We start from the raw sequence: 27,697 nt of genomic DNA, 5'->3' as shown, positions 1-27,697 counted from the left end.
TTGAACTGATTGCCTGTGTTTAACAACCAGCAGATAAACCTGCTAAAGTTGACATTGGCTTTGGCAGCTTAAGACATTAGAAATACCCTGAGCACATGTACTGTGTGACTGCTCATTAAGATGTAAGTGAGAGATTGCTGTGTACTGGGTAAAAGTGTTTATACTGCAGGAAATAGATTAAGTGGTGTTTTAATATACAGGAAAAGAAAAAGTGGTAGCTTAAAAGCAAAAACCAAAACCCCAAAACAAACATTATTTGCCTTGGCTTGGTGTGAGAAACAGCTGTAGGATGTATTTCACACAGCTTATAATGAGAAATTAATTGCAGTGAAAAAACACAGACTGGCCAAAACCAAATTATGACATACAGCACATTTCTTCTCTTATTTTTTAATGGATAGCTTAAGGGTTTTAAGAATTTTTTCACACATTAATAGAGAGACCAGAAAGCTGTTAGTCCAAGTTGATAAAATCATGGCCAAGGCTCAGAAAACCTAACTTCTTACAGAAAAAAACCACTCCCTCAAATAGATTTTGTGTTGCCAAACATCCCCTACAAGCACATCTTTTTAAAAGGTAAACCTATCTTTTCAGAAGAGAGGCATGTCTTCCGGAAGCTCAACTATGAACTACCTTTTATGTCCTTTTAATTTCATTTGATGTCCAATTTAGCTCCATCCCAGTATGCAGAATATTTTCTGAATTTAATTCTGGTTTTCTGAATTCCAATTTTTCCAAATTATTTCCAGACTCAATAAAGTGGAAATCTTGTATAGTCCTGAAAATTGTTTTTGATAATGGTGGCTGAAAGCTTGCAAGGGCAGCATCTGAAAGTTGGGTGCTGAAGAACCCAGACCTGGATCTCTGCCCTCAGTCTTGATGTAGAGAGAGCCTCACCTAGGATGTGTTCGTGAACCAACACTATGCGTTAACATAACGCTCCTTGAAAGAAGAGCAGTGGCTTTTCAATCGTAGCGAAGAGGCAGCAGAATTTTTCTTATTCATTTAGGAAATGTATTTCTTAGAGAGTATCATTTCTATATCATGAAATATATTTAATTCCAGTATAAATATAAACAAATACATTGGATGCGTGTAATCAGGGTTTGTTTTTTCAAAATCTCTTGATTTTAAAGCAGCATTTTATCTGAATTAAAAAGACCATCCATGCTATTGTAGCCTTTTTGGCCAAACCACACAGTGTTTAACTGAAATATATCAGTATAACAGATGTGTGTTATCATCACTGTAGCCTTTTTACTCACAGCATTGGTATCTAGCCAAATGCTCCTTGTAGACAAATATACGTGACTTACCTAAATTGAAATGTCTAATTGAAAAATAGCAAGTAATGTGAGAGTCAGTATGGGACTAGCATAGAAATGGTGCTGCATCTGATATGCTAAATCACTGTTAATCTTTGTAAAACATCCATGTTTCAACCTAGTAGTGAATAGGAAGGGATGGCTGCTGGACCACTGGGTGCTGACAACATGACAGTGTGCTGTTGGGCTGCTTCTATTTGTAGGGCTAGCAAAGCAAAAAAACCCACTGGTTTGAAAAAAATTCTATTCTTCTACAGAATAGTGTCAGTTTTCCACCAAAATGTTTAAATGCTACGTGCTAACAATACAACCAAAAATTACGTTAATATAGTCTGTTGAGTCTTGGGCTTTAAAAAGCAGGGACTTTCAGTGTTGCTGCATCCATTGAACTTTGATTATGTTTTTCTGCATTGTCTGAAGAATAAATGTAATGGAATAAAAGGTATAATCCCTGGTGGGACATTCACATTCACACGACATCCTATTTGTGTGGCAGGATGCGGGCAGGGAGGCGTACTCAGAAACCACCCTTCCCCATCCAGCCCCAGGAGTGGCACCATAGAAAAAACTCTTCCTTATGGGCTTGAGGGGAGGAGAGGGGAAAGGTAAAAGGAATTAGTGTCTGGACTCAGCTGCTGTAAAGCATCTCTTTATGCTGGCTTGAAGGTCAATTGAGGCATGCAGGAGTTTCCTGGCAGAGTTCAGTCCATCACTGGTCATTATAATTTGCCATAGCTAGAAGCTGAATGTATATGAAATCTGTTTTTCTGTGAAGACTGGCTAAGGCATAGTAATACTGCTTCTTACAGCTATTCGAGTCAGAGAATGAGATCCCCCAAAAAGTTATTTGTGCACAGAGCTCTCAGACTGGGATTACTTCTCTTCTTTCTTTTGTCACTTTCAGGTAATTCATCATTTACTTACAAGGAGTCACAAAGGAGTTATTAGCTCTGTCAACAACATAGTCTCCAGAAGAGTGTGCAGGCATAGGGGTGCACAGTTGTTGCCATGTACCGATGGAAATGAAATGTAGTTTTCAGTTAATGTAATAGACTCCTAAAAATTGCTAAAACCGGGTTTGTTTCCTTAAAAATCAACATAGAAACTCAGTAGTGGGTGTGTTCGGCCAAAACTGCAAGCAATTTAAAGTCATCACATTCAACTTAACTTGGAGGAAGGGCTGACCAAGGCTTGCTTCTTGGCGCAGCCTGCCATTCACATATGGCAGTTTCCATTTGAAACCACTGAAGTATAAAGGTAGGCAATTGCTCACCAGCCTAGAAATAAATAATAAACGTAAGAATTTCAATGTGGCATTTTAGCCTTATCTCTGAATCGGCTTTCGTAGTTTCCACTAAATAGTGTGTCTGGCCATAACCTGTTTATTTTTACACCTGTAGTTAAACCTGGCCCCTGCTGTAAACCAAGGTAGTCCTTTGAGGTCCTTGAGTGCCTCTGGCATAACATCTTGTTGGCGTGTACTTGTGTGCAGGATGGGGCCGGGCCCTCCATGGGAACTCCATGTCTGTTGTGCCCAGCTTTTTGAATTTTTGGAAATTATGGCTGGGTTTTCACACACATCTCAATTTCAGGAGGGCACTTGCTTTGCGGCGACCCGGACAGCTCTGTTGACACAGCTCCAGAGGAGGCAGAAGCGCAAGACTTGGAGTCATCTGATGAGGCCGATAAGATGAGCAAGGTGAGAAAGTTTCATTTTCACATGACAAGGAGCGAAAGTGCAGTACACTCACAGCTGATGTGCTGACTTCACAGCGGCACACGATTAGAGCATCCTGCCTGGGAAAATGTTAATCTTACTTTGAAGTTTTTTACGGATGATATTGAATGTAACAAATTGCAGCTTTGATTATGGCACATTGCTACCTCTTAAGCAAGACTTGCACCCTTTTTCCAGGGTTGGTTCACATCTTCAGTATCTTGTGATAATATTCCCACATAGTCTTTAAATGGGCTGGTTTATCACATCCTTCACCAGAGCAGGTCAGCGAACCCAGAAGATCAGATGGATTATTACGATTTCTTATTCTTTCTTGATTTCTAGGCATAGGAGGAATGTGAGTTAAACAGTATTGCCTTAAATCAATAGCATAGCACACATGATAGTTTTTAAATGCAAACTAATTATAGCCAATCTACCTTAAATTGAAGCAAAACTCTTCAATTATAGCTAAGAGGTTGTGCAAATGGATTGCTAATTGCCATCTATTAAGGGATGGGTTTTGCAGTGGTTGGTAGTTTGTACTTGCTCTGGTGCTGGGGAGCTTTACACAACATAAGGTGTGATGATCAGTGGCTTTTGTGGCAGAATCAAGTGAGATTATTTTGAGGGCACTGATTACTTTTAGGTATTTGTTGCATAGGTGTTGGTGAGAGTTTACAGCTATTTTTCTGCAGAATTCATGATCTAATGAGTATCAGATCTCACTCAGTCTGTGTTTATGTACAGGTGTATTTTTTCTCAGCTCTTGTTTTAACTAAAATGTGTTACAGTGAGCTCTGAACTGGTCCCTGTGCTATTCTACTCATCATTGTAGCAAAAGGAAGGAAAAGACCCTGGCCTCTTGTTTCCTGATCTCTTATGTCACGCTAGCCTGTAGTTTTGTCTTTGATAGCCAGACAGTGGAAGTCAGATAAGAGGAAACATTCCCGTGCATGAAATACATGCAGAGCTTGCATGCAGGGGGGGTGATTACTCTTACAGTTTGTTTCCAGGTTTTATTACGGGACATTTTCTTGTAAGTACAAAGAATTTCTTCTTGAGTAAGTGGAAATGTTTGTTGATACTTTGGGAATTTTAACTGTAAATATGTGGGATTTTCATATGCTCTGAAAGGAGTCTCTTCTGTTAAACACTGGAGCTGTGGAAAAGCACCGAGCATAACACATAGCTGCTGGGGGAATAAATGTTCTTGCTGTGTTTTCTGTAGCTTTCTGTTTCTGAACTGTGTGACAGGCTGTGGGGTTCCATTTTGCATCTTGCCTCCTGGATCTTCAGAGCTGTAATTGCCTGAAGCAAGGTGTAAGGATTACATGATTAGCCTTGTGGCTCAGCAGATTTAGTTAAACTGAGAAATGTGTGTTAGCAGCTCTAATGCTTAATATTCTTTTATTGGAAGAGTAACTTGTAATTCTAACAAGCCTTGGTTTCCAACGAGAGGAAAATCTGTCTTTCTGCAAATGAAATGTGGACATCAGTACATGTTTTCTTTTAAAATTCAGAAATATGTCTTGTTTTGTTTGTGTGATATAGAGGGGAGTGAGGCATTTTACTTCACGTTCTGTTTGCTATGGGACAAACTGCTCGAAATGGTCTTCCATAAAAAAAGAAGCACACTTGTACATTTGGCATCTATTTGGCAAATTCATGAATGCCACTGTCTCTGTTCACGTAGAATAGCTCTGTACTAAGTGGGCTTTCTTTGTGGCTCCTCTCTAACGAAAGCTGCAGAAACCCCCAAATTATTTTACAATGCCTACAGATAATTCCAGTATATGGTAGAGGGGAGGATGTCATTGCTTGCTAATCACATGCTAATTTTTAAATACAACAACAATGCAAAAAAACCTAACCTAAAAAAGCTCAATCAACGGGAGGGTTTTCCTAATCCCTTTGCTTTTCTGTGTGCTTGGAAAAGCCAATCCATGTGGGGAGTAAGGAGTCTGCAACATGTGTTTTTCCGTGGAAAGTCACCACTTGGCTGGTACAGTGAGGAAAAAAGCAAAGGTGTTTTCCTCTCTGTGCACTGCCACACCTTTCCGTGCTCCTAGGATTATGGTGCAGAAGATTAAGCTGATGTCCTCAGCACTGTTTTACATGGGTTATTTTTGTACGTGGGAAGTGAAACGTTCTGCCCTCGTACCAGCAGGAGGGACGTTCTCCTGTATCGCCATCGCTGCCACAGCTTCCAGTCTCCCTCGGATGGTGGAGTTCAAGGGAGACATTCTTTGTTTTCTGCCCTTCTTGGCAAAAGCAGGGCAGGAGCGCTCTTACCCATTCACCTCTGGGCAGCAGAGGAGATCCAGTTTAACTACGCTGGAGCCTCCCACCTAAATGCAGAGTTCCCCTTCTTTCAACGCAGATGCAGCGTTAGCAGCTGAAGATCTGAAAATAGCATTTGGGTTGTCTTTTGCCTTGTGATAGCATGATCCTGAGGCAGGGCTTAATCCTGCAAACACCACCGCTCCGTGCCGTGGTGCTGGCGGTCCGCTGACGCCCACAGAGTGCTGCAGAGGAGGAGAGCTCCAAGCTTCTCCAAGGAAACTTCCCGGCTCTCCAGCCAGCAAAGCGATCCTAGGGGAGAGTTAATAATTCATGGGAAAAGGAGAGGAACACAGCGCTGCGGCTCTCCTTTGTCCGCTCTTGTAGCAGAGGCCGGGTGGGCTTTTTATGAAGGTAAGCTGTGTGAAATCCTACCAAAAGCTGCGCTTGGGTCCCTTCTGACTTACCTGTAACTCTGTCACGTAGGTGATAGGTGGATGTGTAACACGGGAGGTACTCGAATCTGTCTTCCCTTCTCCTTCTCCTCGCTCCCAGCTCCCTTTCCCTTCCCCCAGCCCAGCATGTGTGCACGTGGGTGTGTTTCCTTAGTAGTGGTGCATTTGTTTCTTAATCTGCAAAAGCCTCCAAGCTGTTGATGGTGGTGAAGGATTTGAAGGGTACACCAGTAGCTCGGAGGATTCCTCCCTTTTCTGAAAATCTTATCTTCTCTGTATCCTAAAGACCTGACAACGTGGAGTTTACTTCTCTACCACTATTGTCAAAGGAATCATTATAATAATAAGCAAAAATGGGATGTCTGTAGAACTATTCTGATAAAATACTAGAAATGCATTTCCAAGGTGGGTTGAGGCATCGGCAGTGCAGTGGTGTGGGATAGCTGTTGTTCTCTGGACTCGCTCCCTATCTAATTTCATGATGCCTTCGCTGTGTCAGCCAGCCCTCTTAGGTACAGTATCTCTTGGGTTGAAATCTATGTAAACAGTAGCAAGCAGGTACGCTTTCTGGGTGCAACTCTTTTCCTTTAAGCCATGCAAGTGACAGTGGCCTGAGTTGTGCTCCCAGTTGCTTTTGCTCTGAGGTGGGCTCCTGACTTTCCCTTCTCTCCCCATTTTGTGTGGGAGTCGAGGGAGGAGAGAGCTGGGAGGGAGAAGAGTGGGGGAAAGGAAAGCCTGCTCTCTGCCACCTCTTCAGGTTTGTTTTCATCTAGCATGTGAATTCAAGTTTCAGGCTGTTTATGAAATCTAGATGATGCCCCTCTGTCAGTCTCCGGTTCAACAGAGTATTGGGAACATTTCATACCAGAGTCATTTCCTAAATGGTTACTTGCTTCTGTGGTGACCTGACTGTTCTGGCCTTTTAAATATTGTAGAATAAATTGAGGTTCAAAGGAGGTACCCTGAAAACTGAGTATATGTGTGAGTTCTTAATATTGCAGGTTACCAAAGGCTAAGACTGGTGTTGTATTGCATCTCAAGATCAGTCTTTGTGCATATTTTTCCCTGTAATGGTCCTTTGAATTTAATTGGGGATGTGTTTTAAAAACTGTTACCAGTTAAAATACGGCAGGACACTCATTGTTTCTAATTAAAGACATCTGCCTCTTGAAATGAAAGCTAATTACCTTGCAGCACTTGTGCTTAGGGGAGTGTGCTGTAATGGGCTGTGTGTGTACATGCTTACACCATTTAGAGGTATTTTCTCTGAAAAAATAGGTCGTCTTCCCTCTGCAGCATTATTCAGCACCAGAATTAAGTCTCAAAACCTTCAACGTGTTGCAATACATGTGAAAGGATTAAAACAGGGATTTGAGGGGTAGGTTTTCCGGTAGCGTAACTGGCTTTTTAAAGTTCTTTTAATTCTGTGCCTCTGTCCCTTCAGATGTTTAATATTCTTCGGCTGTGCCGTTCGTAGCCAATCCGCTCATGCTCAGCCACAGGCAACAGACATTTATATTCCTGGGCTGCCTTCACCTCTGCTTTGCTGCATTTCAGCCTCTCTGCTGAAGTTTTCGTCTTAACAAGTCTATGGAAAGCAGTGTTGAGTTCTCAGCTTCGACTGGTAACCGGCTTTTAATTCCAGCCGATGTGGAGAGCAAATGAGGCCGGCGGCAAGTGACACATGCGGAAAGGCTTTGCTTAGAGAAATATGGTCACTGCCCTTCCTTATTAAAATGCAGCCATCTTCTGTGTTGCGTGCCAAGTAACCAGCACAGCATATCTGTCTGGAGTGGGAAAGCCTTTTGGATCAGCTGAATATGTGGAGAACTGGGATTTTCCTCCTAGCTGAGTGACAGCTCTGGCAATACTGCCTTTCCAGCGATGTCGGCTCTTTGGAGAGTTAACCATAAACTCAAGAACAAAAGCGCTGGGAGAGCCGGTGACTCTCTGTACCGTATGCTGTATTTGGTGAGCAGATCTACTGTGCAATGTGACTAATCTAAGTAATTAGCAGTTAAACGAATTTCCATGCTGTTTTAATTTTCAGGTTATAAATTCGAGGCTGAGCTGTAATGTATATACCCTGTAGAGGCTTTTTGTTATTGTGCAATGTCATTAGCAATCCTGGCAATGCATGAAAGGATCCAATTTGCCTGAGTTTTGTTTGGGAGATCAATACTGCTTAGAGTTTGCCATCCGTGGCAGAACAGAGGTGCTGCATGTGGTTCAAGGGGGCAATCTGCCTGATGCCCAGGCACCCCTATGTCTTTATACGGTGAGTGCAAGAGGAAGTGGCTCTCACAACTATAGGGCAGGCAGCCAAAACTCCCCGCTGCGGGCAGCTTGATGAGTTTAAGGACTTGCTCCTCCTGCATGGGAAGTATGTGAGCTGAGCTCCTCTGCTGAGCCCCCTGCAGAGGGGGGGTTAATGTACTTGCAAAGTAAACTTCATTTTACAGCCCAGTTGTGCCAGCCCCCCGTCTCATTTTAAGGTTGCTAGATGGGATTGCTTGCAGAATTGTGCCTGAAGTGTGATGCTGTAATTCTCATAGAGAAATCATGGTTCAGTACTATCATTGTAGCAGCTGGCAAAGAGAGCTGCTGTTGGGAGATAAAGGGATGTGTTTCTGTTCCGAACCTTCCCTAGTCTATCCACTTTCTCTAGGAAAGTGGGGACAGAGAGGCTTTCATTAATACTTTGAGAGTTTTCAGCAAAATAGCTGTGTTCTGGACCTCCCTGGGTGCAATACGCATCTGCTTTCTGTCTAGAAATTGATTTTTTAAAAGTAAATATAAGGTAGAAAGGATTACGTTCAGGAATGAAACAAGGCAGTTCGTTCAATGAACAAGCAAGAAAACAGGTTTGTGAACATTATTGTGCTTGAGACTTTTCATCTGCTCAAAGAGTATCAAGTGAATGATACTTGGGAAATATGTAAAAGATGTGAGGTAGGGCAGTGGCAAGGCGGAACTCAGCCCTGCTGCTGGCTGGAGCTGGGTACGGCTGAAGTCAGCGAGCAGCTTGTTAACTGTGGACAAGCAGAGATAAGGCTTTTAAGTCTTCTGTGCTTCCTTTTTGGCATATGGGTGTAACTATTCCTTTTGGGGCAGACAGCACGCCTGTATGACAGTTATCCAGTTTTCAAATACTTCTTAATATTTAGCTGGTGTTTCATGGTGTAAGTGGATTTTCGTGCTCTCTTTCTGGGTGACCCATCTTTCCCTGCAACTTACTGCGAGTGCACAACAGGATGGTGAGCTGTCTGTGGGGTATCAAACATGAACTGCTTAAAACACTTGGTTTATTTTTGGAGTTTGGTTCCATACTTGCTTTATACATTATAACTATTTTTAATTGTACATTTGGCTCTTACAACAAAATGTCACTGGATATGCCTTCCTCAAATATTCTTTCACAAAATAGCCTTAATAAAGCTAAATGTTTATAAGGAAAACCCTGCCTATCTTGGGTCTCTGCAGGCTCAGATTAACATCTGTTAATTGTCAGTTCTTTGTCCCTTTCCAGGAGAGCAGGTAACTCAGGCAGTTTTTTTTGCCTGCGCTGAAGCCAGGCTGTCACCTACTGCACTTTGTGGATTTGGGGCTGTTGGAATCACCTGTTGAAATCTAATGCAAACTTAACCTAAAAGTTTGGGTATGCTTTGGATATACCTAAGAGTATGGCAAGTATAGGTGGAACCTTGCTGAGAAATAAAAAGAATTACTTTGACTAATAAACCCAACTCTGTGACATGTGCCGTTACCAGAAGATGAGTTAGTTGGAAATGGACTGGTTCAACTCACTGCTTCCCCCTGCCCTCAATTTACAACGCTTCTCCTTTCTTCCTCATCTGAGTTAAACCTCAGATACTGAAGATGAATATTTTTCCTGTAATAAACTATGTCCAAGAGGCATTTTTGTATAGACAGTCAGTTACAATTAGTTCGTTGCTTACACTTGTGTTCTAAAGAAAATTATCCTTCGCATAACAAGTGTCTTTACTAATATGCCTTGCAGTGGTACACTCAGGTGAGGATTTACAGCCATAAGATTACCTTTAGGGAAAGCAACTGTATTATGGAAGGAAATCCCTTACTTGTCACTAGCGTGGTTAATGCTCCTCTTGGGCTTCATGGCTGCGTAGCACTGTCAGTGCAGTGAGAGGGGAAAACAGCTATGTGTGAGCAGACTGTGCAGCTTAAGAAATGCAGCATTTTTCAGCACTGGGTCATCACGAAGGTGTGGGGTAGTGCAGGCTCTGGGTGATGTTTCTCCTGGCTGTTGGGAGCAATCTCCCAGGGGGCAGGGCTGTGTCTCCAAACTACAAGGTGGTGATGTGCTTTTTTCTTTTTTTTTTTTTTTTAATTTTTTTTAAATTTTTTTTTCTTTTTTTTTTTTTTTCCCCTCCTCTCTTTGCATATTCTCTGTTTGAACAGGCTAATTTTGGGTAAGTTGTTTTAGCATGGACTGGAGGGCTATAGAGGCAGTGCTGGGAAGTCACTAAATCTGGATTAAGATACCACGGCAGGATTAGACACAGAAGGTTAGAGAGGTGATCAAGTGCTATCAAGTGCAGCAGCTCTTTTCCCTCCCATGCCCCCTCCAGGTCTCTGGGAGGGATGGAGACAGGGCACGTCGCTGCTTTGGCAACCCTAGAAGCCTGGGGCTGTCGTCGCTGACACCAGAGACTATACCTGCTCCAAACTTTTCAGTGTAATGAAAGATGCGAGAAGATGATCTAACATGAGGAGGTGAAGAGAGGATAACTGTCTATATATATAGACAGCTGATTAAACATTAAAGAAACCCGCCAGATGTAGCAGCTCTGAAAAACCCGACTTAGGGGGAAGAAATTCACCCCGCAAGCCATGTTTCCTGACACAGACCAGCTATACAGTTACTTTCCCAAAGAGCTTGCATTTGAAGCCTTGGGAAGCTTTGGTTCCCCAGATGGCTCTGCTTCCCCGAAAAAGAGTTTAAATGGTTTCTGTCTCCGCGTTGTCTCCTTGGCTGTGTTGACACAGCTATTCACAGGACTGTTGCAAACTAAGTTAGGGAACTGGTGGAGGGCTGGGCTGTGTGTTTTGTTTGCACAGTCATTTTTGGTTCCCGATTCTTGGGCCTTTTTGTTTGTTTGTTTTTCAATCTTAAGTACTGGAGGAGCCTATTTTAATTAAGGTTCATGCTTACCTGAAATCAGGAATGTTATTGAACAGCACTTCAGTTAACTTGAATTGTGCAACTCCCCTCCCATCCCAGTCACCGAGAGATAGGAAGGACAGATATGTGAAATGATGTGTGCACTTCTGGACTTTGGTGCCTGTTAAAAAGCCCCCAAGCTGCAACTGCTTAACTGCAAAGGCTTCTCAGCTCCATCCTTCCTATAGCTCTTACTTAAATTATTACCGCTGGTCTTTCCTCTTCCTTCTTTTTAAAGAGTACAGAGCAGGTCGCTGCTTTCTGTCGCAGTCTGCATGAAATGAACCCTTCTGATTCAAGTGCTCATCCTCAGGAATTTACAGGACCCCAGCTGGCCACCATGCGACAACTCACAGATGCAGATAAACTGCGAAAGGTTATCTGTGAACTTCTCGAGACAGAGCGCACCTATGTCAAAGTAAGGGGTCTCGATGCGTTGTTTCAGTCTACTAATATTTCTCCTGCTTCTGGAAAATTTACTAGTTTCTTCTCTAATACTTCAAATTGTTTCATGCATGTATCTCTTAGTTAACTTACATTCAATTCTACAATCTGTCCCTAGAATAGTAACTTAAACCTCTGAAATAAGTTGGCTTTCCAAATTCTTATGCTATCATTTTGAAATTAGCTGGTGTGCAGAGGAACACCGCTCAATGAAATCTGGTATTGATTTTGTGAGTAAAACTGTGTAAATGTTTCCTTTTACTGTCTTAAATTCTGTGAAATCCGGCTATTTTGTCTTATGTGTGGAAGGGAAAAATTCATAGACTAGGTAGACAATGATCTTTGCCACTTCAATCAATATTCAGAGGCAGTTTGAGGAACCAACATGGGAATATTTTTCTGCATTTTTAGGATTTAAATTGTCTAATGGAGAGATACCTGAAGCCTCTACAGAAAGAAACGTTCCTCACACCAGATGAGGTATGTTAACTTGCTTATCTTTTTGCTAGATAGCTTACGTGCACCGCTCTGTTCCGCCCGCCCCCAGCTTGACGCTTGTCTGAGCAAGGGCTACGGAGAAATTTTGAATTCCATTTCTTTTAAAATAATGGATTGAATATAAAGGTACTGCTCAATAATGTATAGTCTGTAGGTTTTTTTCCTGACATCACACTGAATATAGAATTGGACTGAGAATTACTCAAGTTCTAGAAAAAGTGATTTAGCTGCAAAGTGGTATTTTCAGCATCTTGCCTTTTTTTCTCTTATTAGCTGGATGTTCTCTTTGGGAATCTGACTGAAATGGTAGCATTCCAGGTAGAGTTCTTGAAAACTCTTGAAGATGGAGTAAGGCTGGTTCCAGACCTGGAAAAGCTCGAAAAAGTTGAGCAATTTAAGGTAATCTCATTGTTTACATTCTGAGTAGTCCTTTAACACTCTTCATCGTATTTGTCTGACTGCTGTCACTGTTCATGTAAAAAAACTACATCTACTTACGCTTGAGATTAATTTTTAGCTAATACTGGAGCTGTTTGAAAAACATCCTGCTACAATTGTAGTTTATACTGCATTTAGCCATATAGAGCACTAGAAATCTGTAACACCATGTGCTTTTAGATGCTATTCTTGCCCTTCTGCCAGATTTCTTGTCTCGGGCTGTCAGGAAAAGCTAGAAATGGAAAGTTACATAAAATCTTTGTTCTGACAAGTCTAATGTAGTAGTTCAGAAGCCAACTAGGGCTACAGATCAGACTGTAAACTGAATTCTGTATTTGGGCTTTTGATGCATAGCCAAACTATATGGCAAATACTTCCAACTATCAGCAGATGTGTATCAAAGGTAGAAATGTAAACTAAAGATATATAAACTTCACTTAAAAAAAAAAAAGAAAGAAAATGCAGAAACAGAAATTTTGTTTTATTTCTAATTCAGTCATGTACTGGATATATGGCAAGTAGCTAATACAATGTTTTGTCTTTGGAGAATTTTACTCTTGCTTTGAGCACTCACCTTGGTAGAGGACAGGATGTCTGCATGAATAATAATAATTCCACTGGGATTGCTGTTCAGCTAACATACAGCCCTGGAAGAACTACTGAAAGAATTTGTCTTTTTGCGCATGTGTGGCTTTGCCATCAGGTGCTTGTTTAAAATAAGCATCAATCATGAACACTGCCCTTGCATAACTAGAACACAGCTTTTGTTTTGTAGGAAATGTGCCCTTAATGGAGAGCAGAGACACACTCTTTTTTTTTGTGGAGGAAGCCTCTGTGACCACTGTGTGCTCTGAGCTTTAAGAGAGGAGCGTGGAAGAAGCCTCCTTATAGAGAGAACTGTCTTCTGAGCACTGCTGCTTCCACCTCTTTCCATAAAAAGTGCATCACCCTCACTTTCAGTTCTGTCCTACGGGCATAGTCTGAAAGCAGTGTGCAAAATGGGACTTCAGGGCTTCATGGTTTCAGTTCTGCAGTTTGCTTCCCTCTGCTGACTTAGGCAAGCTGCCCTCCACCCCATGTTGTCTTGTTCCTAAGTGGGTAGTGGAGCAAACACTTGGCCGTGGCATAGACATCTTAGGGCAAGATTGTGTTTGGCCCTTAAGACAAACTCATTTTCAAGAGAGTGAAGACCTTGGTGTGTCTGTGCAGAGGGATAATAGTCTTGCTTGCAGCTCCTTAGTGTCTTGATCTGTTACAAAGTCAGATACATGCAGTCCTTTCTGTGGCCTCTGGTCATTACTTAGATCAATAAGGTTTTAAGGTCAGGCATTTAACTACAGTTCTGGAACCGTGAACCTAGTTCCCTCTGTAGTCAGTGGTGTCTCCAGATCATCCTAACTGGAACTTGGCTAATGATGTTAATTGCATAGCCTGAATCCAGACACCAAGGCTAGGCCTGTTTCTTGCTAGATGGTGTGAAAACACTCTAAAAATACAGTATCCTGTCATCCAAAAGCTAAACGGAAACTTTGGGTGACCTGGCAGAAGGGAAAATAACTAACTGGCTTTCATGTGCTTTTTTCCCTAATGCTTTTTTTTTTTTCCCAATCCTAGAAAGTATTGTTTTCCTTGGGTGGATCCTTTCTTTACTATGCTGACCGGTTCAAGCTGTACAGTGCCTTCTGTGCCAGCCACACAAAAGTCCCCAAAGTACTGGTGAAAGGTAAGAGCCGTGTGCTGGACAAACAGACCTGGTCATGCAGGGAGAGAGATGTTGCAGTGACACATTGCTTTGGGCTGGCACAGGTGGTCCTTGCGGATGATGAGAGGTGGCCACTGCACCCCAAACCATGCAGGGCAAGTTGTGGTGGAGGAATGGGGACACATGCGTGCCTGGTTGTTCTCCAGGAGCCTTGGCAGTAGGGAAGTAAGTCCATCTGGCCTGAGACGCTCGCAGAGAGCTCTGTGCTATGGGTGTTCTTGGACCACCGTCGATGCAATGATACCCGAGTAGCTCATTACAAGAGGTCGTTAACCTCGCATGTAGTTTTTCCCCCCACACTTAATTAATTCTCCCCTGACATGTTCAGTTTCTTTTCAGTCATGTGGGGAGTGGAAAGATTTCATAAATGGGCGATGTGGCATGTGCTAATGGATCACTGTGTACTTTGGAACCAGGAGCGGTGACACTTGTTAATGACCTCTGGATTCTTCTAGAGTTTGTGCCATGAATGCTTGCTAGTGGCAATCCCACTGAAGCTCCAGTCAATGTGGTTGAATGCTGACAGCCACTAGGAAGGGATCAGCTTAGGGGAATGCTTTATAGAAGCTGTCGAAATATTTTAACTTCACCATGCTCTCTCTCCCGTCTCTTCTTCCTCTCACCTTCATTTCAATTTGCCTGAGAAATTTCCTTGTATGAATTCCTAGTAGAGCTTGGCTTGCTGAGATGGAGTTAAATGAACCGTGGTCTGGCTTATAAATGCTCTTGGGCCTCCTTGCCTTGGGGTGATGTTTCTTCCCCTGTGAAAGTACTAATATCTTAGAGTTAGCAGTGCTTCATGCAATTCATTTTTGGCCAAGACATTAAATAAACAAATGGTTCCAGTTGTAGGAGCAATGCCATTAAGGGAGGAGCTCTTATTTTTCAAAGAACATCTGGCTGCCTGACAATCAAAAGGGTTTTTTGGGGTGTTTTTTTTTTTCTTGGTTGGTTTGGGTTTTGTTTTTTTTCCTTCTGTGCACATTTTTTTCATTTCTACTTGTAAACTCCTGTTTACCACGCTGCAAAGAATACTTGGCAGCTCTGTGGAATATATGAATAAATTACTTGTTGCTAGTCACATCCATGCTTTCTTTCAGCATCATTTTGTTAGACCTTAATGTTAAGGCCATAGACTAGGTAGACCTGGTTGTTTTGTTTTGCTTTTTCATTGCTGACTGTATTTATAAATGAGAAATGGTTGTGCTTGAATTATGGCACAAACAGAACTTAAAATTTTGTTCCAGTAATAAATCTCTTTAAAAGCCTTGGAGTGTATTTCAGGTATAATTTGGTGTCCTCAGCTGAGGAGCAGGTGGCTTTTGGATTTGAAACTGAAGTTGTTTTATTGAAATCAGGTGACTGTCTGCAAAAAGCCCACCCAACCTTGGCAGGGGACATGGCTGTAATAAAAGCAATTGTGTGGAATTGTTCCTGCATGGAATAACTTGTATGTCTAAAAATGCCACCTTCTCCATACTTCACTCCCTGTACAAATTTATGTTCTAGTAGAGGGAGCAACAGAGAAAATGGTATTTTTATAAATTCAGTAGCAGTCAGGTAGAAAAGATGATAGCTGTCAGGTGTCCAGTCTGCCTGTGCTCCCAAAATATTGATGTACTATCATAAGTTTACTGCTTCCTGCCTCCTTACTAGCTCTTTATTTTTGTTGTTCAGTACTGCATTTTAAGGTTTAATGAGGGAACCATAACCAGACTCGCCAATATTATAGGTGTACCTGTCAGACTAGACTCATGAGTGGTGACTTCTTACAAATATCCAATTTGAGCCTTTTCTTAAAGGAAACAGATGACTGAAACTATTTATGCTACTCTGAAATAGTTGCAAGGCTAGAAATATTGTGGATAGTGAAATTAAAAACTGCATGTATTGGTATGGTAGGTGGGTGCCTGTTGTTAAATCATAAACAGCATATCTGTGGCAAAGTGTCAGTAACTTAAAACCTGAAATGCATAAATCTAACACTGTGGTCCTGATAAATCTGCACTGCCTTGCAAAACATCTCTGAGTAAATGAATTTAAAGCTGGAAAAGTCACTTTATCAGGGCATCTGTTATGATTTTTGATTTATCAAATAGCTTCATTTTAATCTTGCAGCCAAGACAGACACTGCTTTCAAAGCATTTCTGGATGCTCAGAATCCCCGACGACAGCACTCCTCCACGCTGGAGTCTTACCTCATCAAACCCATCCAACGGATACTGAAATACCCTCTCCTGCTGAAGGAGCTCTTTGCTCTGACTGACGTAGACAGTGAAGAACATTATCACCTTGATGGTAAGGGGCTAACCTACATTGCTCTTCCCTGTTTAACCTCTGATCTGGAACCCTCCTCCTCCCCCTTCCTCTCAGAGGCTTAAAAATACCCTTTGTGTCTTCCCCTATCTCTCTGTCTTTCTTCTAGTGGCCATAAAAACAATGAACAAAGTTGCCAGCCACATCAACGAAATGCAGAAAATCCATGAAGAATATGGGGCAGTGTTTGACCAACTCATAGCAGAACAAACAGGGGAGAAAAAAGAGGTAACAGATGATCAAATTTAAGAGAAAAAGGCTGTTATTTTTGTGCCTGTAGCATGAATGTTAAATTGTATCAAATATTTACCTTTCATGCTGTGTCATTTAAGTGGATCCTGGTGCAAACAGATAAATCCCAATCCAATTCAAAAACTGCTTTTTCATGTACAGTTCAGTGAGTGGGGCCAATGTAAAGAAGTAGTGGGTTAATTCACCTTCAGTATTGTGCTTGGGTCAAAATCACATCCTCACCTGCAGTTCACTATTTTGATGTCCATGTCTTGGCTCTCCTCGTTCCACATAAATAATCTCGCCCCACCAGTCTGAGTGGACTGGCGTGCTGAGGCAAGTCTGTACTTAGCTCTTTAATCACTTTAAAGAGATCAAAATGTGAGGAGTGGTGTGTGAAAACCTGCTATTTCTCTTCTAGAAAGTGTGTTAGTGGGCTTGATATGTGAGAGAGCCTTGGGCTTTGGTCTACATGTCTCATACGGTGCATATGCAAACATGTGAAGATCTAGTGTGGCTCAGTCCTGGCTGGCCATCTCAGAAACCCATGGAAGGTGTCTTGGAAGTGTCAGACTGAGACCTGGACTCTCCATTTACTGATAAAATGTAGGTCTGCAGTCCAGTGGCACAGTGAAGGAGAGGGGAATGGAGTAAGGTCGAGGGGAACTCGAGGAAGAGGTAGAGACACACTAAAGGGCCAATGGGAGCAGTGATGTGGGTGAAGACTAGAGAGAGATGTGACCGTATGAAGTAATGGTAATGGGGTTTTGCCAACAGCCAGGATGAAGAACAAACATAAGAGGCATTAGGCTACAAGGCAAAGGAGGTCTGGGACTGAGTAGTGTTGAGGAAGCTTTGGGTGTGAGAGCTGGACAGCAGCAGTGGGGAGGGAGGATCAGATGGTGGGTAGAGGGCAGAGACTAGGTTTGGTGCTGGCAAGCAGCAGTGGAGAGAGCGTGTCGGGACATCTGTTGGGAGAGCAATCGTGGTTTGGTGTTAATCTGGGAGAGGAGACAGTAAACACGTATCTTAGTGTTGCTCTTGTTATCAGGGAGACCTCAGGTTGTTGTGCTGATGGTATCCATGCCGTCCTTTGGCAAAAGTCAGACTTCACTGAGAGGAGGCTGGAGGAATGGGATAGCATGGCCACTAGACTGGGGATAGCCCTCTGTGAGATCCTAAGTCAAAGTGGAAGATCGGGTTGCTGCAATATTAGTAGGCATCTCCCAACAGTTTTAATGAACTCCTTTAGTCCATTTCCAGCAATGTGGTTTCCACAGATGAGCCTTTGTGTGAAATCAAGAGCCATAGCAACTGTGGGGAGGAAGTGCTTTGACTGCTTCACGTGATGTGGTCTCTAAACTTTACCCCAAACTGTGTGTGTGTGATGGGGGCTATGCTTAAATGTTCAAACAAAAGAGAGAGAAACTGGTAGGGAGAAAGATGGACAAAGGAGAAAAACATCTGGTTTTTGCCCTGGCTTCCCACCAAATTGAGAGCCAGACTCTTGAGTTTTACTTCTCCTAATTTATCCTCACCAGTTAAGGATTTACATGCATATATTGCTAACTGTCACAGTCTGTTTGCACATGCTTGCAGTCATCTGATGAAATATTCCAAAAGTTTGCTTGTGGGGTATTTTTTGTTTGTTTAGGAATAAACTTCAAGCAAGTTTTCTTGAAGTGAAAATTGAAGTAAGCTTTCTTGAACTGATTACACATTGTGTCTTTGTGCATGTATTTGTGTTGGCAGGTTGCAGACCTTTCGATGGGGGACTTGCTCTTGCATAATACAGTGATATGGCTGAATCCTCCTGCTTCACTGGGCAAATGGAAGAAGGAACCTGAGCTGGCAGCATTTGGTTTGTATCCTAGTAATTTTATTTTGGACGCCTAAAAGACTGTCAACTGTGCCTTAGCAGATATTTGTTGAAGGTAGCTGAGCGTTGCCTTCCGCAAGGTTGGCTGGAACTTAAAACCGTATTCGTCTCTGCTGCAATGGTCAAATTCTGTTCTGTGTTGTTCTAAAACTGGTGAAGAATTTGGAAATGACTGCTGTAATAGTGCAAGCATTTCTTAAACCCATATCCAAGGCTATGAATTAAGAGCTATATAGAAAGGTATTTGTCTCTGAAAAGATATAGTTCGGTAGTCTGATCGATGCCAAGTAACTCTACTTCACACCCTGCAGAATGGGTTGGGGGCTTGCAGAGGCTTTGCCTTTTGTCTCAGTGCCTTTTGCCAGAAAGAACTTGTATATCCAAGCTTTAAAAAGTGCTTAAAAGCTAAGCCAGGACTCCCAGTGAGTTGCTTTGGAGTGGTCTGTCTCCCTCCAAGTAGTCTATCTTGGGTGGCCAAACTAGAAATTGAAACTGCTTTTGGCATAGATCTCAAGGTCTTTCCACTGCATTGAAGTGTGGTCCCTTGGAAAGGTACATGATTGCTTATCTTGGCTAAATCACATATCTTTTTTCTTTCAGAATTATATCAATTAATGCAGAGTGTGCTAAGTTTTCTTTATTTGTTCCTAAATTTCTTTACACACAACAGGCTTTTTCCTTGTTGTTTCCAGAAAGTGATGCTGGTTAGGAAGCCAGCGATTTTCATTTTTGTTTCATGCCAAACAGACAATGAATGAAGACTCTTTCAGCTTTGCTCTGGAACAGCTTATAAAAATTGACTGCTTTCCTGTAAGTTGGGAAAGCACCTGGTCATAACCTGAAGCTGAGTGGCTTCATGAAAGCTGCTAGGAATGTGCAGCAACTCCTAATTACTCTAAAAATCTTTAAATTGGTTTAATAAAATGTCCTATATTGTGTCCATGCAATTCAGTGTGAAAACAAAGGGTGCACTTGAGGCCCAAAGAAGGAGATGACAAGGAAAACTGGAGCCTTGAAACTCCAGCTCCACGTGGATGTTATGTGGCAGAAGAGGAATTGGATTATACCTCTGCCAGCCAGTGGTACTCGCTTTTTAATTCAGTGTAGACCACTGTCCTACCTGGGAGGGGTTCAAATTCTGTCCAAGTGCAGTCTCATCGTCTGACTGGCTGCGTGCAGCTGTATGCTGCTCATTTGTCTGAGGTGAACTTAGCCAGAGAGATTAAAGTTTTTCTGAATTTTTATACAGAACTGTTGCTGTTCAAATAGTTGTTCCGATAACTGGTAACTTAAACTCTTTAAGTTTCAAGTGACTTTCAAGTAACCTGGTTTTGTGTGGTAAAAGCTGTTGAGCTTGAGTTTTTTGGGAAGAACATGCAAGAGGGCTGGTAGGTTTACTCCTGCCTTCCCTCCCTGACTCAGGTGAGGGCTGTCTGAGGAATTGAAAGGTCTGTGTGCTTGGGCATAGAGGAGACCTGTTCCCAACCTTACTGACTACATGGCTTTTGTCTCTAATTTTCTCCTTTAGTGTTCAAAACTGCTGTGGTCCTTGTATACAAGGATGGTTCCAAACAGAAGAAGAAACTTGTAAGTTGCATGGACTTACATCAGTGATGCTGTGTGCATTTGTGGTGCTATGATCAAGATTTGCTTTCCATAAAGGTGTCACGCTAGAGTGTGCTTTTGCATATGTGATCCTTGTTCTCTGCCACACAACTGAGGTTTTGGGTAATGCCGAGTGGCCTGCTGTCCAGCCTGGGTGCAGCAGTCTGCAAGCATTCATTTAGTTTATCCTTTGCTCTCTGCTGGACTAGTCATTCATGTTGCCTGCCACATCCATTCCATGCTGTGGAGTGGACTTTCATGAAACAAGGTATCACCTTGAACGTCCCTCTTGTGTTCAACTCTTTGGTCGGTGTATGTGAATCAAATATGAGAGCTGATGTCTGTCAACTTTCTTAGTGAAACACAATACCCTCTTTTCAGTTCTGGCTACTCTGGCTACTCTGGCTGTTCTGGCAGCCACTGAGCAAGTGCTGGCTGCTCTCAGCTAAATTAGGTGGGCCTACTGTATGTATCAGGGGATCCTACTGGAGTTTGGGATTAAAAGTTAAGGCTAAGCTTGACAGTAAACATATGCCTTGCTACAATAGGGAACACAGTTTATAGTATTACAGAAAACTTTTTGATTCCTACGTATGGCATAAACCAAAGTGTGATTTGAAATGCTTGTATGGTTAAAGTCAACTGGCCACAAGATAACTTCAGAGTAACTAAAGTAAAACTAATCCATGTTCACTTGGATTGGTCTCGAATGACTTTTGAAGGCATTGATAAGAGTCGATTGGCCTAATTGTTGCTTTTGTTTAGATTTTAGCAAGATCTTCCTAGATAGGCACTTCAGTGACACTGGTTACTAAGATGTAGTGAGAAAATAAGCACTGCAGCAAGTCTCTAGCTGGACATTCTCAGTGCAAACCACAGGAGAGTTTTGTGTCTGACTATCCCAAGGTGTCTCATTTCCTAACGGTATTTTGAAATTCTTCCAGGGAGGATCACATAGAGCTTCAATTTATGAAGACTGGGATCCGTTCCGCTTTCGCCACATGATACCTTTAGAAGCACTGCAGGTTCGAGCGTTGGCAAGTGCAGGTAATGCTCCCGCTGCATGAATTTGGCGGGGTTCTTAATGTTTGGTCTGGGGGCGTTCACTGACCAATGTTTGTCCTTAGTACATGTGTACACAGTTTCTGGGTTCTGAAAAGGGAACCCACAACCTCAACATCCATAATAGCCCTGGAGAGAGATGAAGGGGCAGAAGCTCCAGTTGTGTATCTCCAGCTTGTCAGTACTTTTCTGAAGCCAGGCAGGGTTCTGGAAAAACCGGGCAAAGTTATTGCTGACTCTGGTTCACTCTGTTCCTCTTCTGGAGACTAGAAGGCAGTCTTGCAGCTGTGAGACAACAGAGCTAGTGAATTTTTGTTCTTGTGGTTGATGGCTTCATGTGAAGCTTATAGTATTAAAAATTTCAAAATTTTAAACAATTTGCTCCCTTTCTAATGCATAAGTGAAAGTGGAAAGAACATAGGAGGTAGTTGTAAAATGTGACAATACTCTATGGAATACCTGAAAAGCTGGGTTGGGGTTTTTTTTTTTTTTTTGTATTTCTATGGGACTGAGTGAGTGCATATAAAATACGACTAGATTTTCACAAGTTTAAGTCTGTTGTTTCATTAGTCACTTGCCCACTGCTGCCTTTCAGCCATGAGTTAATATTATTTGCACTGTATTATCTGTTGTCCTGGATGGTCTTAAAACACTTCTTCAGGATTATGGAATAAATACTCTAATTGAGATTAAATGTGAAAAACTGTTAGATGAACTTCTGCTTGCTTTTCACTTTAGATGCAGAGACCAACTCTGTATGTGAGATTGTCCATGTTAAATCTGAGTCTGAAGGCAGGCCAGAAAGAACGTTTCACCTTTGCTGTAGGTAAGTGCGTTTCCATATTTTCAATGGCAGCTGCATCTCTGGATCCCAGCTTGCCTACGTCTTTCCTTTAAGGCAATCTGGGAAAAGCCAGTAGGGGAAGTGTGGAGAGGGTGTTAAAACCTTACTCCTGGCAGGCAGAATTTTGTACAATGTATTAAAATAAAGACATATATTTGATCAGCCTTGCACCTTTATGGGAATATCCTTATTACAATTTTCCTTTCACAAATTTACCTCCAGTTAAACTCTAGCATTGGATCTTTATGCCAGGTAGCTGCTAATGTGTCGTGTTCAGCTGGTATCTTTCATGGCAGCAAGTTCTAACCTCTGCTCTGAGGTCATTGCCCTTTCCTTAAGTAAACCTTGTCCATCTTCGTTATGGTGGTTGCCCTGATGTGTTTGAGTTCAAATAAGAACTTGGTACACAAGTTCACCAGGGTCCAACAGAGCTGATACCAAGCCAATTCCTACTACTAGGTAATAGAGAGTTGCAGGACTTCTGCTTGGTGTGTGTTTACAGGAGACAAACTGAGATTTAATTAGCCACCGTAGGTCAGTTTGATGTGTATCGGACAAACAGAAGTGCACGGTTGGTATTGGATGAAAAGGAAGCTTCATGAGGGGGGAATAGCTAAATGTTTTGTAATGAACAGTGTATTTGTTTCCTTTGATGTCCATTGCAATGACTATAGATTTAGCTTCGCTTTGAAAACACTGTATTAAATTGAGTCTTCTGTGGGGGAAGTGCATGCCAGTTGGTTTGCACTGTCTTAAATTACACACCTGCTCATTATTTATCTCATTTACAGTGAGCTCTTAGCAGTTCCCGAGAGATAACGCTGCCTTTTGTATTCTCACCTATTTTTCAGTTCACCAGAACACAGGAAGGACTTTCTGAAGGCAGTGCACTCGATTCTGCGGGATAAACACAGAAGGCAGCTTCTTAAAACCGAAAGTTTGCCCTCATCCCAGCAATATGTTCCTTTTGGTGGAAAAAGATTGTGTGCTCTAAAAGGTGCAAGGCCAGCCATGAACAGGGCAGGTACTGTAGGGCTACAGACTTTCAAGATCCCAGTAACCCCAGCACTGTTGTAGGACATGTGGTGGTGTCTGTTACTTGCATATTAGGATTAGCATTCTCTCCTGTGTATGTAAAATCTGCTGGTTTTCCATGCTTCACCTCCTTGAGAGCCTTAAATTGCCTCTGTTTACCTTGCTTTGCACTCAAGGCTCAGCTTCAGAGCGGTCCTTCTGGCATGGAAGGAAGAAATGGGATTCCTGTCAATACTGATTGGCTGTGCACTTTAATCTGGAAATGGGTTTCAGCTGAACAAAGCAGAAGCCTGCTGCATATTTCTTAAAAGCATGTACAGAATTTTGAGCTAACCCTAGCACTTTTAAACTAAAATGCACAAGAAAAATCAGCTACCCCGAGTGAGTGGCTTGGTTTGAAGAGATAGCTTTGTATGTCCTCCATTTTAGCCTGTTCAGCTCTATTGCTAAAGGGCACGTGCTTCTACCTCTCACGTTTGGAGAGGCATGCACTTGATACTACTATTTTTGTAATGGCCTATCCTAAACCATGGATTTTCCTTTTCAGTTGACTTCAGGCAAAAGCAATGAGAAAATCCCAGGGAAAAGCAGGTTTTCATTTTCAGAACACTAGATGATGGAGGGAAGAAACATTTGCTTCCAACTGAAAAGTACACGGCACCGCTGCGTGTTTTGTTCTGGTCTGTTATTTATTGTTTTTTTTCTGCTCATTAGATCCAGCAATGTAGACAACCAGGCTTTCTGTTCCTCTTCTGTAATGGGCAGGCCAGACCAATAACATTCGCAGCATGGCTTCTCACTCGGGGTGTTGCTAGCCATCTGCCTCAGAGACACTTAAAATGGTAAGGAAGAGCAGTCAAAGGAGGGCCAAAATGCAACTGTTTTACCACAGTGCTTCTTCAGTCAGCCTGTGGGGCTAATCTGCTGTAGATGCCAAACCTTCTTTCAGTTCGGCTTGTTGGTGCATTTGCATGATGAATTCTGCAGAGATTAAAATCTCCTCTTAGAGTCCAGACCACTCACTACAGTTCAAATTTGCAACTGCTGAGCTGTTCTACTTAATGCATGTTTTGCGGCTCAGGGATATTAAAATGTAGTCCCCACCCCCAAGCTGCTAGTATTTAATAAATATATACTGGAAGTGGTAACGTGCTGTTTAGTGGAGGGAGACAAGCTGTAACCTCGGAGCTCACCTGCTTGCGATGGAGCTGCGTGTGTGCACGTAAAGCGCTGGAATGCCTGCAGGTCCTTCGGCTGCAGGATTCGTCCCCTGCTTTGCCTCACAAGCCTCTTATGAAGATGTTCCAACACAGAAGATGTGAATTTGCTAATTGGGCCAGTTGCAAAAGCTAGTAGACCAGCTGATGCTGAGTAAGGAACTTCTGAAAGTTTTTCTGGTTTGGGGGTTTCCTTTTTTTTCCCCCCAGTAGGGAGGGAGCAGGGAAGGGAGTAGCAGAGCCTAGACCAAGGAACTTACTTCCCCATAAATAAAGCAACAATTGCAGCATCTTCAGCACTGAGGTAGCTACTTGGAAACGTATAGTGGTGCTCTTACCCCAGACAAAGCAATTTCCCGTACCGAGGCGTAAGGCTAGTTGGTTTTCATGGTGTGCTGACAGCAGGGCACTGCGTGTGAGAAGCTGAGCTGAACAGATGCATTTTGTGCTGGCTGGCTGCCTGCCTACCGCTTAGGAGGAACAGTAATTGTGGGCCATTATCCCAACTGTGGATCTGAGTAGCAGAAACTCCTTTTTCAGCTGGAGAGAGACCTGTGCTGAGGAGCTGAGTGAAGTGTGACTTGCCCGCAGGGAGGATGCTGAATGACTAGGTCATTTGTGGGAGTCTGCCTGCTTTGTGCCTAGCAGTGTTAAATAAAGGGCCCCTGGAAGACTAACTTTTTTAAGGAGAGTTGTACCGTGTGTAAAAAGCCTGTGGGGTTTTATCTTTGTGTGTGCACAGTGTCAGCCCCAAGCAAGTCTCTTGGGAGGAGGAGGCGGCGGCTGGCCCGAAACAGGTTTACCATTGACTCAGATGCCGTCTACATGAGCAGCCCTGAAAAAGAGCCCCAGCAGCCCACGCACAGTGGGGACACTGACCGCTGGGTAGAGGAACAGTTTGACCTTGCTCAGTATGAGGAGCAGGAGGACATCAAGGAAACGGACATCCTCAGCGATGACGATGAGTACTGCGAGGCCATGAGAGGTGCCGTGGCTGACCGAGACCTTCGGGAGCGGCTGCAGGCAGCCTCCATCACGAGTAGCCAGCCGTGCCGGGGAGACCGCCTGCGCCCAGCCATGGACACACACGCCTCCAGGATGACCCAGCTGAAGAAGCAGGCAGCCTTGTCCGGCATCAACGGTGACATGGAGGGCCACGGCGAGGAGGTCATCTGGGTTAGGCGTGAAGACTTTGTCCCCAGCAGGAAACTGAACACGGAGCTCTAAACCAGTCCCCTTCCCCCCCCTGGATGCGTAGGTCTCCCCGTCCCACCCTCCATCCCTCCCTTCCCCCCTGCACACCGCGGAGAGCTGATCCCAATAGATTGCACACTTGCACACACCATTTCGGCAGCTGAATTGGTCCGAAGCCATGCGGCCACACTTTAGGCAACTGTAAAACACTCAAAACCTGGAACGGAATAAGCTTATGGTCCTGTCTTACTTTACCAAGGGCTTTCACACTATTTTATTTATTCTAAAATAATCAGGGGCTGAAATTAAGTAAGGGGAGAATATCATCACTGGAAAACAAATTACTCTGGATGTCTTAACCTACGTGCAGCAAACTAGCTTAAACAATAGCACAACGAACAGAGAGTTTTATAGCCGTAAAACGTCAGTCGTAGGCTCATCTCCTTAATGAGGAAACTGCCTTTTTAAACGTGTACAGTTGCAGTATTCTTATTAATTTTCCCTCTTTAAATGTAAGAGAATATACATGTATTTTAGGAATGTGTGAGGAAAGGTTTGGGATTTATGTTGTGTTAAGTCCTCTTGGTTTGTGGCTGGTCTAATTTAATGTCAATGTTGGAAGCTCTAGTTTTACATAATATTATAAAGATGCCAAACTCTCTTAAAAGAGATCCAAATTTAACACTTGAAGAAATATTTTTTTGTATTTTACCTGAGATGCAGGGGCACAAAGGGATAAGAGTTTTACAGCGTTAGCGTAGCTCCACGTCTAGGATACGAGGCTAGCTTTTTGCAGAGGGTTAGGAATGGTGGTTTTATATTCAAATATGAACTGGAAACTCTTATTTAGGTATAACTTTCTTCAGGAAAAGGATTATTGTATATGCTTGAGACAGGAGTTTAGTTAGATAATAAAAAGAATAAAATAAAATGACATGACTGAATTGTAGTGGACCAAACTGATCTGGGTGTAACCTTGCTGGAGACAGTGTAGCAACATCACAGATCCGTTTGGTCCACTCTCTCTGGCAGAGTTTGGGCTTAGGGGACAGGGAATTCATGGCCAAAAAACTGACCTCATCCACTCTCCTACTGTGGGTGAAACTAGTGTATTTTAATTCCTTTATAAAAGCTTTTCCACTGCAATAGAGTATGAACAAGTTCTACACAAGCAAACCTCTTCAACATTTTAAATCTTTTATTTAAACATCTAAAACAGGGTAAAATGTGACTAAAATCTTGTGTTTTTTAAGTAGACTTCCAAATACGAAACACAAAATAGCACTTTTTTTTTTTTAAGATTTATATAGCTTTTCCCATTTCGGTTTCAGCTATAGGGAAAAAAGGAAGATTATATGAAATTTTTTTTTTTTTTTGTTGGTATCTATTGATGTTTGACACATTAGTAGGTACTTTGAAAACCTGAAATTTTATAATAGCTTTAGGATTATATTTTATAAAATCCACTCTGACTATATTTTAAAACATAACAAAAATTATTCCCCCCAAAAATCCATCACTGTCTTTGTGTCCCAGCTAGCATTCTCCCCTTGCCCTCCCCTTTCTGGTTTCTGGTGCACTATACTTGATCTTATGAAAGCTTTCTCTATTAACTTTTTGCTATCTTCTGATTTCTTTTCGTAAAAGCTTTAGAGAGGTTTCTATACCCTTTGTATTATCACATCATTGTTTTATATCATCTACCTGTCAGTTGTGTCCCAGTGTATTAGAGAAGCGGAGGTTTTAGCTGTCCTATGCTGTACCCAGCGGAATACAGTCAGCGCTGAAATACTGGAAGGCTGGTACTGGGAAGGTACCGTTGTTCTTGTACATAATGTCATGACATGTCTATGTCAAAGGTTCTTATATATTTCTTTTATAAGCTGAAAGAAGGTCTATTTTTATGTTTTTAGTTCTATGAATGGAACGTTGTAAATGCCTGTCAGAAATAAAATACTGGAAAAAAATACAAGAGTGGTATGTGTACGTATGCGCTCCAAGACAGGTGCCTCTCGGTAGAGGCAAGCAAGGAAGCAAGTCCTACAGTAGATGAAGCTGTTGGGATCACTCTCCTGACTTTAACCTGTAGGGAGTCTCCTTAATAGTAAGGTTTCCACCCTGAGCAGTGTGTGCCCTGTATCGTGTGCGGATGTCCCCTTAGAACAGGTTCAGCCTGTCTTGGCTCTGCT

The 27,697-nt window shown here is 42.5% G+C and overlaps 1 protein-coding gene across 13 annotated transcripts in view; it reads left to right on the top strand.

Annotated features, from left to right (window-relative positions):
* Positions 1 to 27,470, top strand: part of TIAM1 (TIAM Rac1 associated GEF 1) — a 194,372-nt gene extending 166,902 nt beyond the window's left edge. For 7 of the 13 annotated variants that reach the window (XM_075517327.1, XM_075517310.1, XM_075517289.1 and 4 more), the window contains 13 exons: positions 2,918 to 3,024; positions 11,222 to 11,401; positions 11,839 to 11,907; positions 12,199 to 12,324; positions 13,978 to 14,086; positions 16,244 to 16,423; positions 16,551 to 16,669; positions 18,425 to 18,533; positions 20,080 to 20,138; positions 21,101 to 21,203; positions 21,957 to 22,044; positions 22,914 to 23,086; positions 25,057 to 27,470. In XM_075517327.1, the coding sequence (XP_075373442.1) occupies positions 2,918 to 3,024; positions 11,222 to 11,401; positions 11,839 to 11,907; positions 12,199 to 12,324; positions 13,978 to 14,086; positions 16,244 to 16,423; positions 16,551 to 16,669; positions 18,425 to 18,533; positions 20,080 to 20,138; positions 21,101 to 21,203; positions 21,957 to 22,044; positions 22,914 to 23,086; positions 25,057 to 25,541 (1,907 nt within the window). In that variant the 3' untranslated portion in view covers positions 25,542 to 27,470. Of the gene's footprint in view, positions 1 to 2,917; positions 3,025 to 11,221; positions 11,402 to 11,838; positions 11,908 to 12,198; positions 12,325 to 13,977; positions 14,087 to 16,243; positions 16,424 to 16,550; positions 16,670 to 18,424; positions 18,534 to 20,079; positions 20,139 to 21,100; positions 21,204 to 21,956; positions 22,045 to 22,913; positions 23,087 to 23,811; positions 24,469 to 25,056 lie in introns of all 13 variants that reach the window. The other 6 variants (XM_075517369.1, XM_075517345.1, XR_012777875.1 and 3 more) reach the window with 5 other exon arrangements.
* The last annotated feature ends 227 nt before the right edge of the window (positions 27,471 to 27,697 follow it).

Source organism: Mycteria americana, chromosome 1 (assembly GCF_035582795.1).
Source record: "Mycteria americana isolate JAX WOST 10 ecotype Jacksonville Zoo and Gardens chromosome 1, USCA_MyAme_1.0, whole genome shotgun sequence".
NCBI classification, from domain to species: Eukaryota; Metazoa; Chordata; class Aves; order Ciconiiformes; family Ciconiidae; genus Mycteria; species Mycteria americana.
The sequence above is the reverse complement of the archived record's forward strand: the minus strand, read 5'-3'. Positions and strand labels throughout refer to the sequence as shown.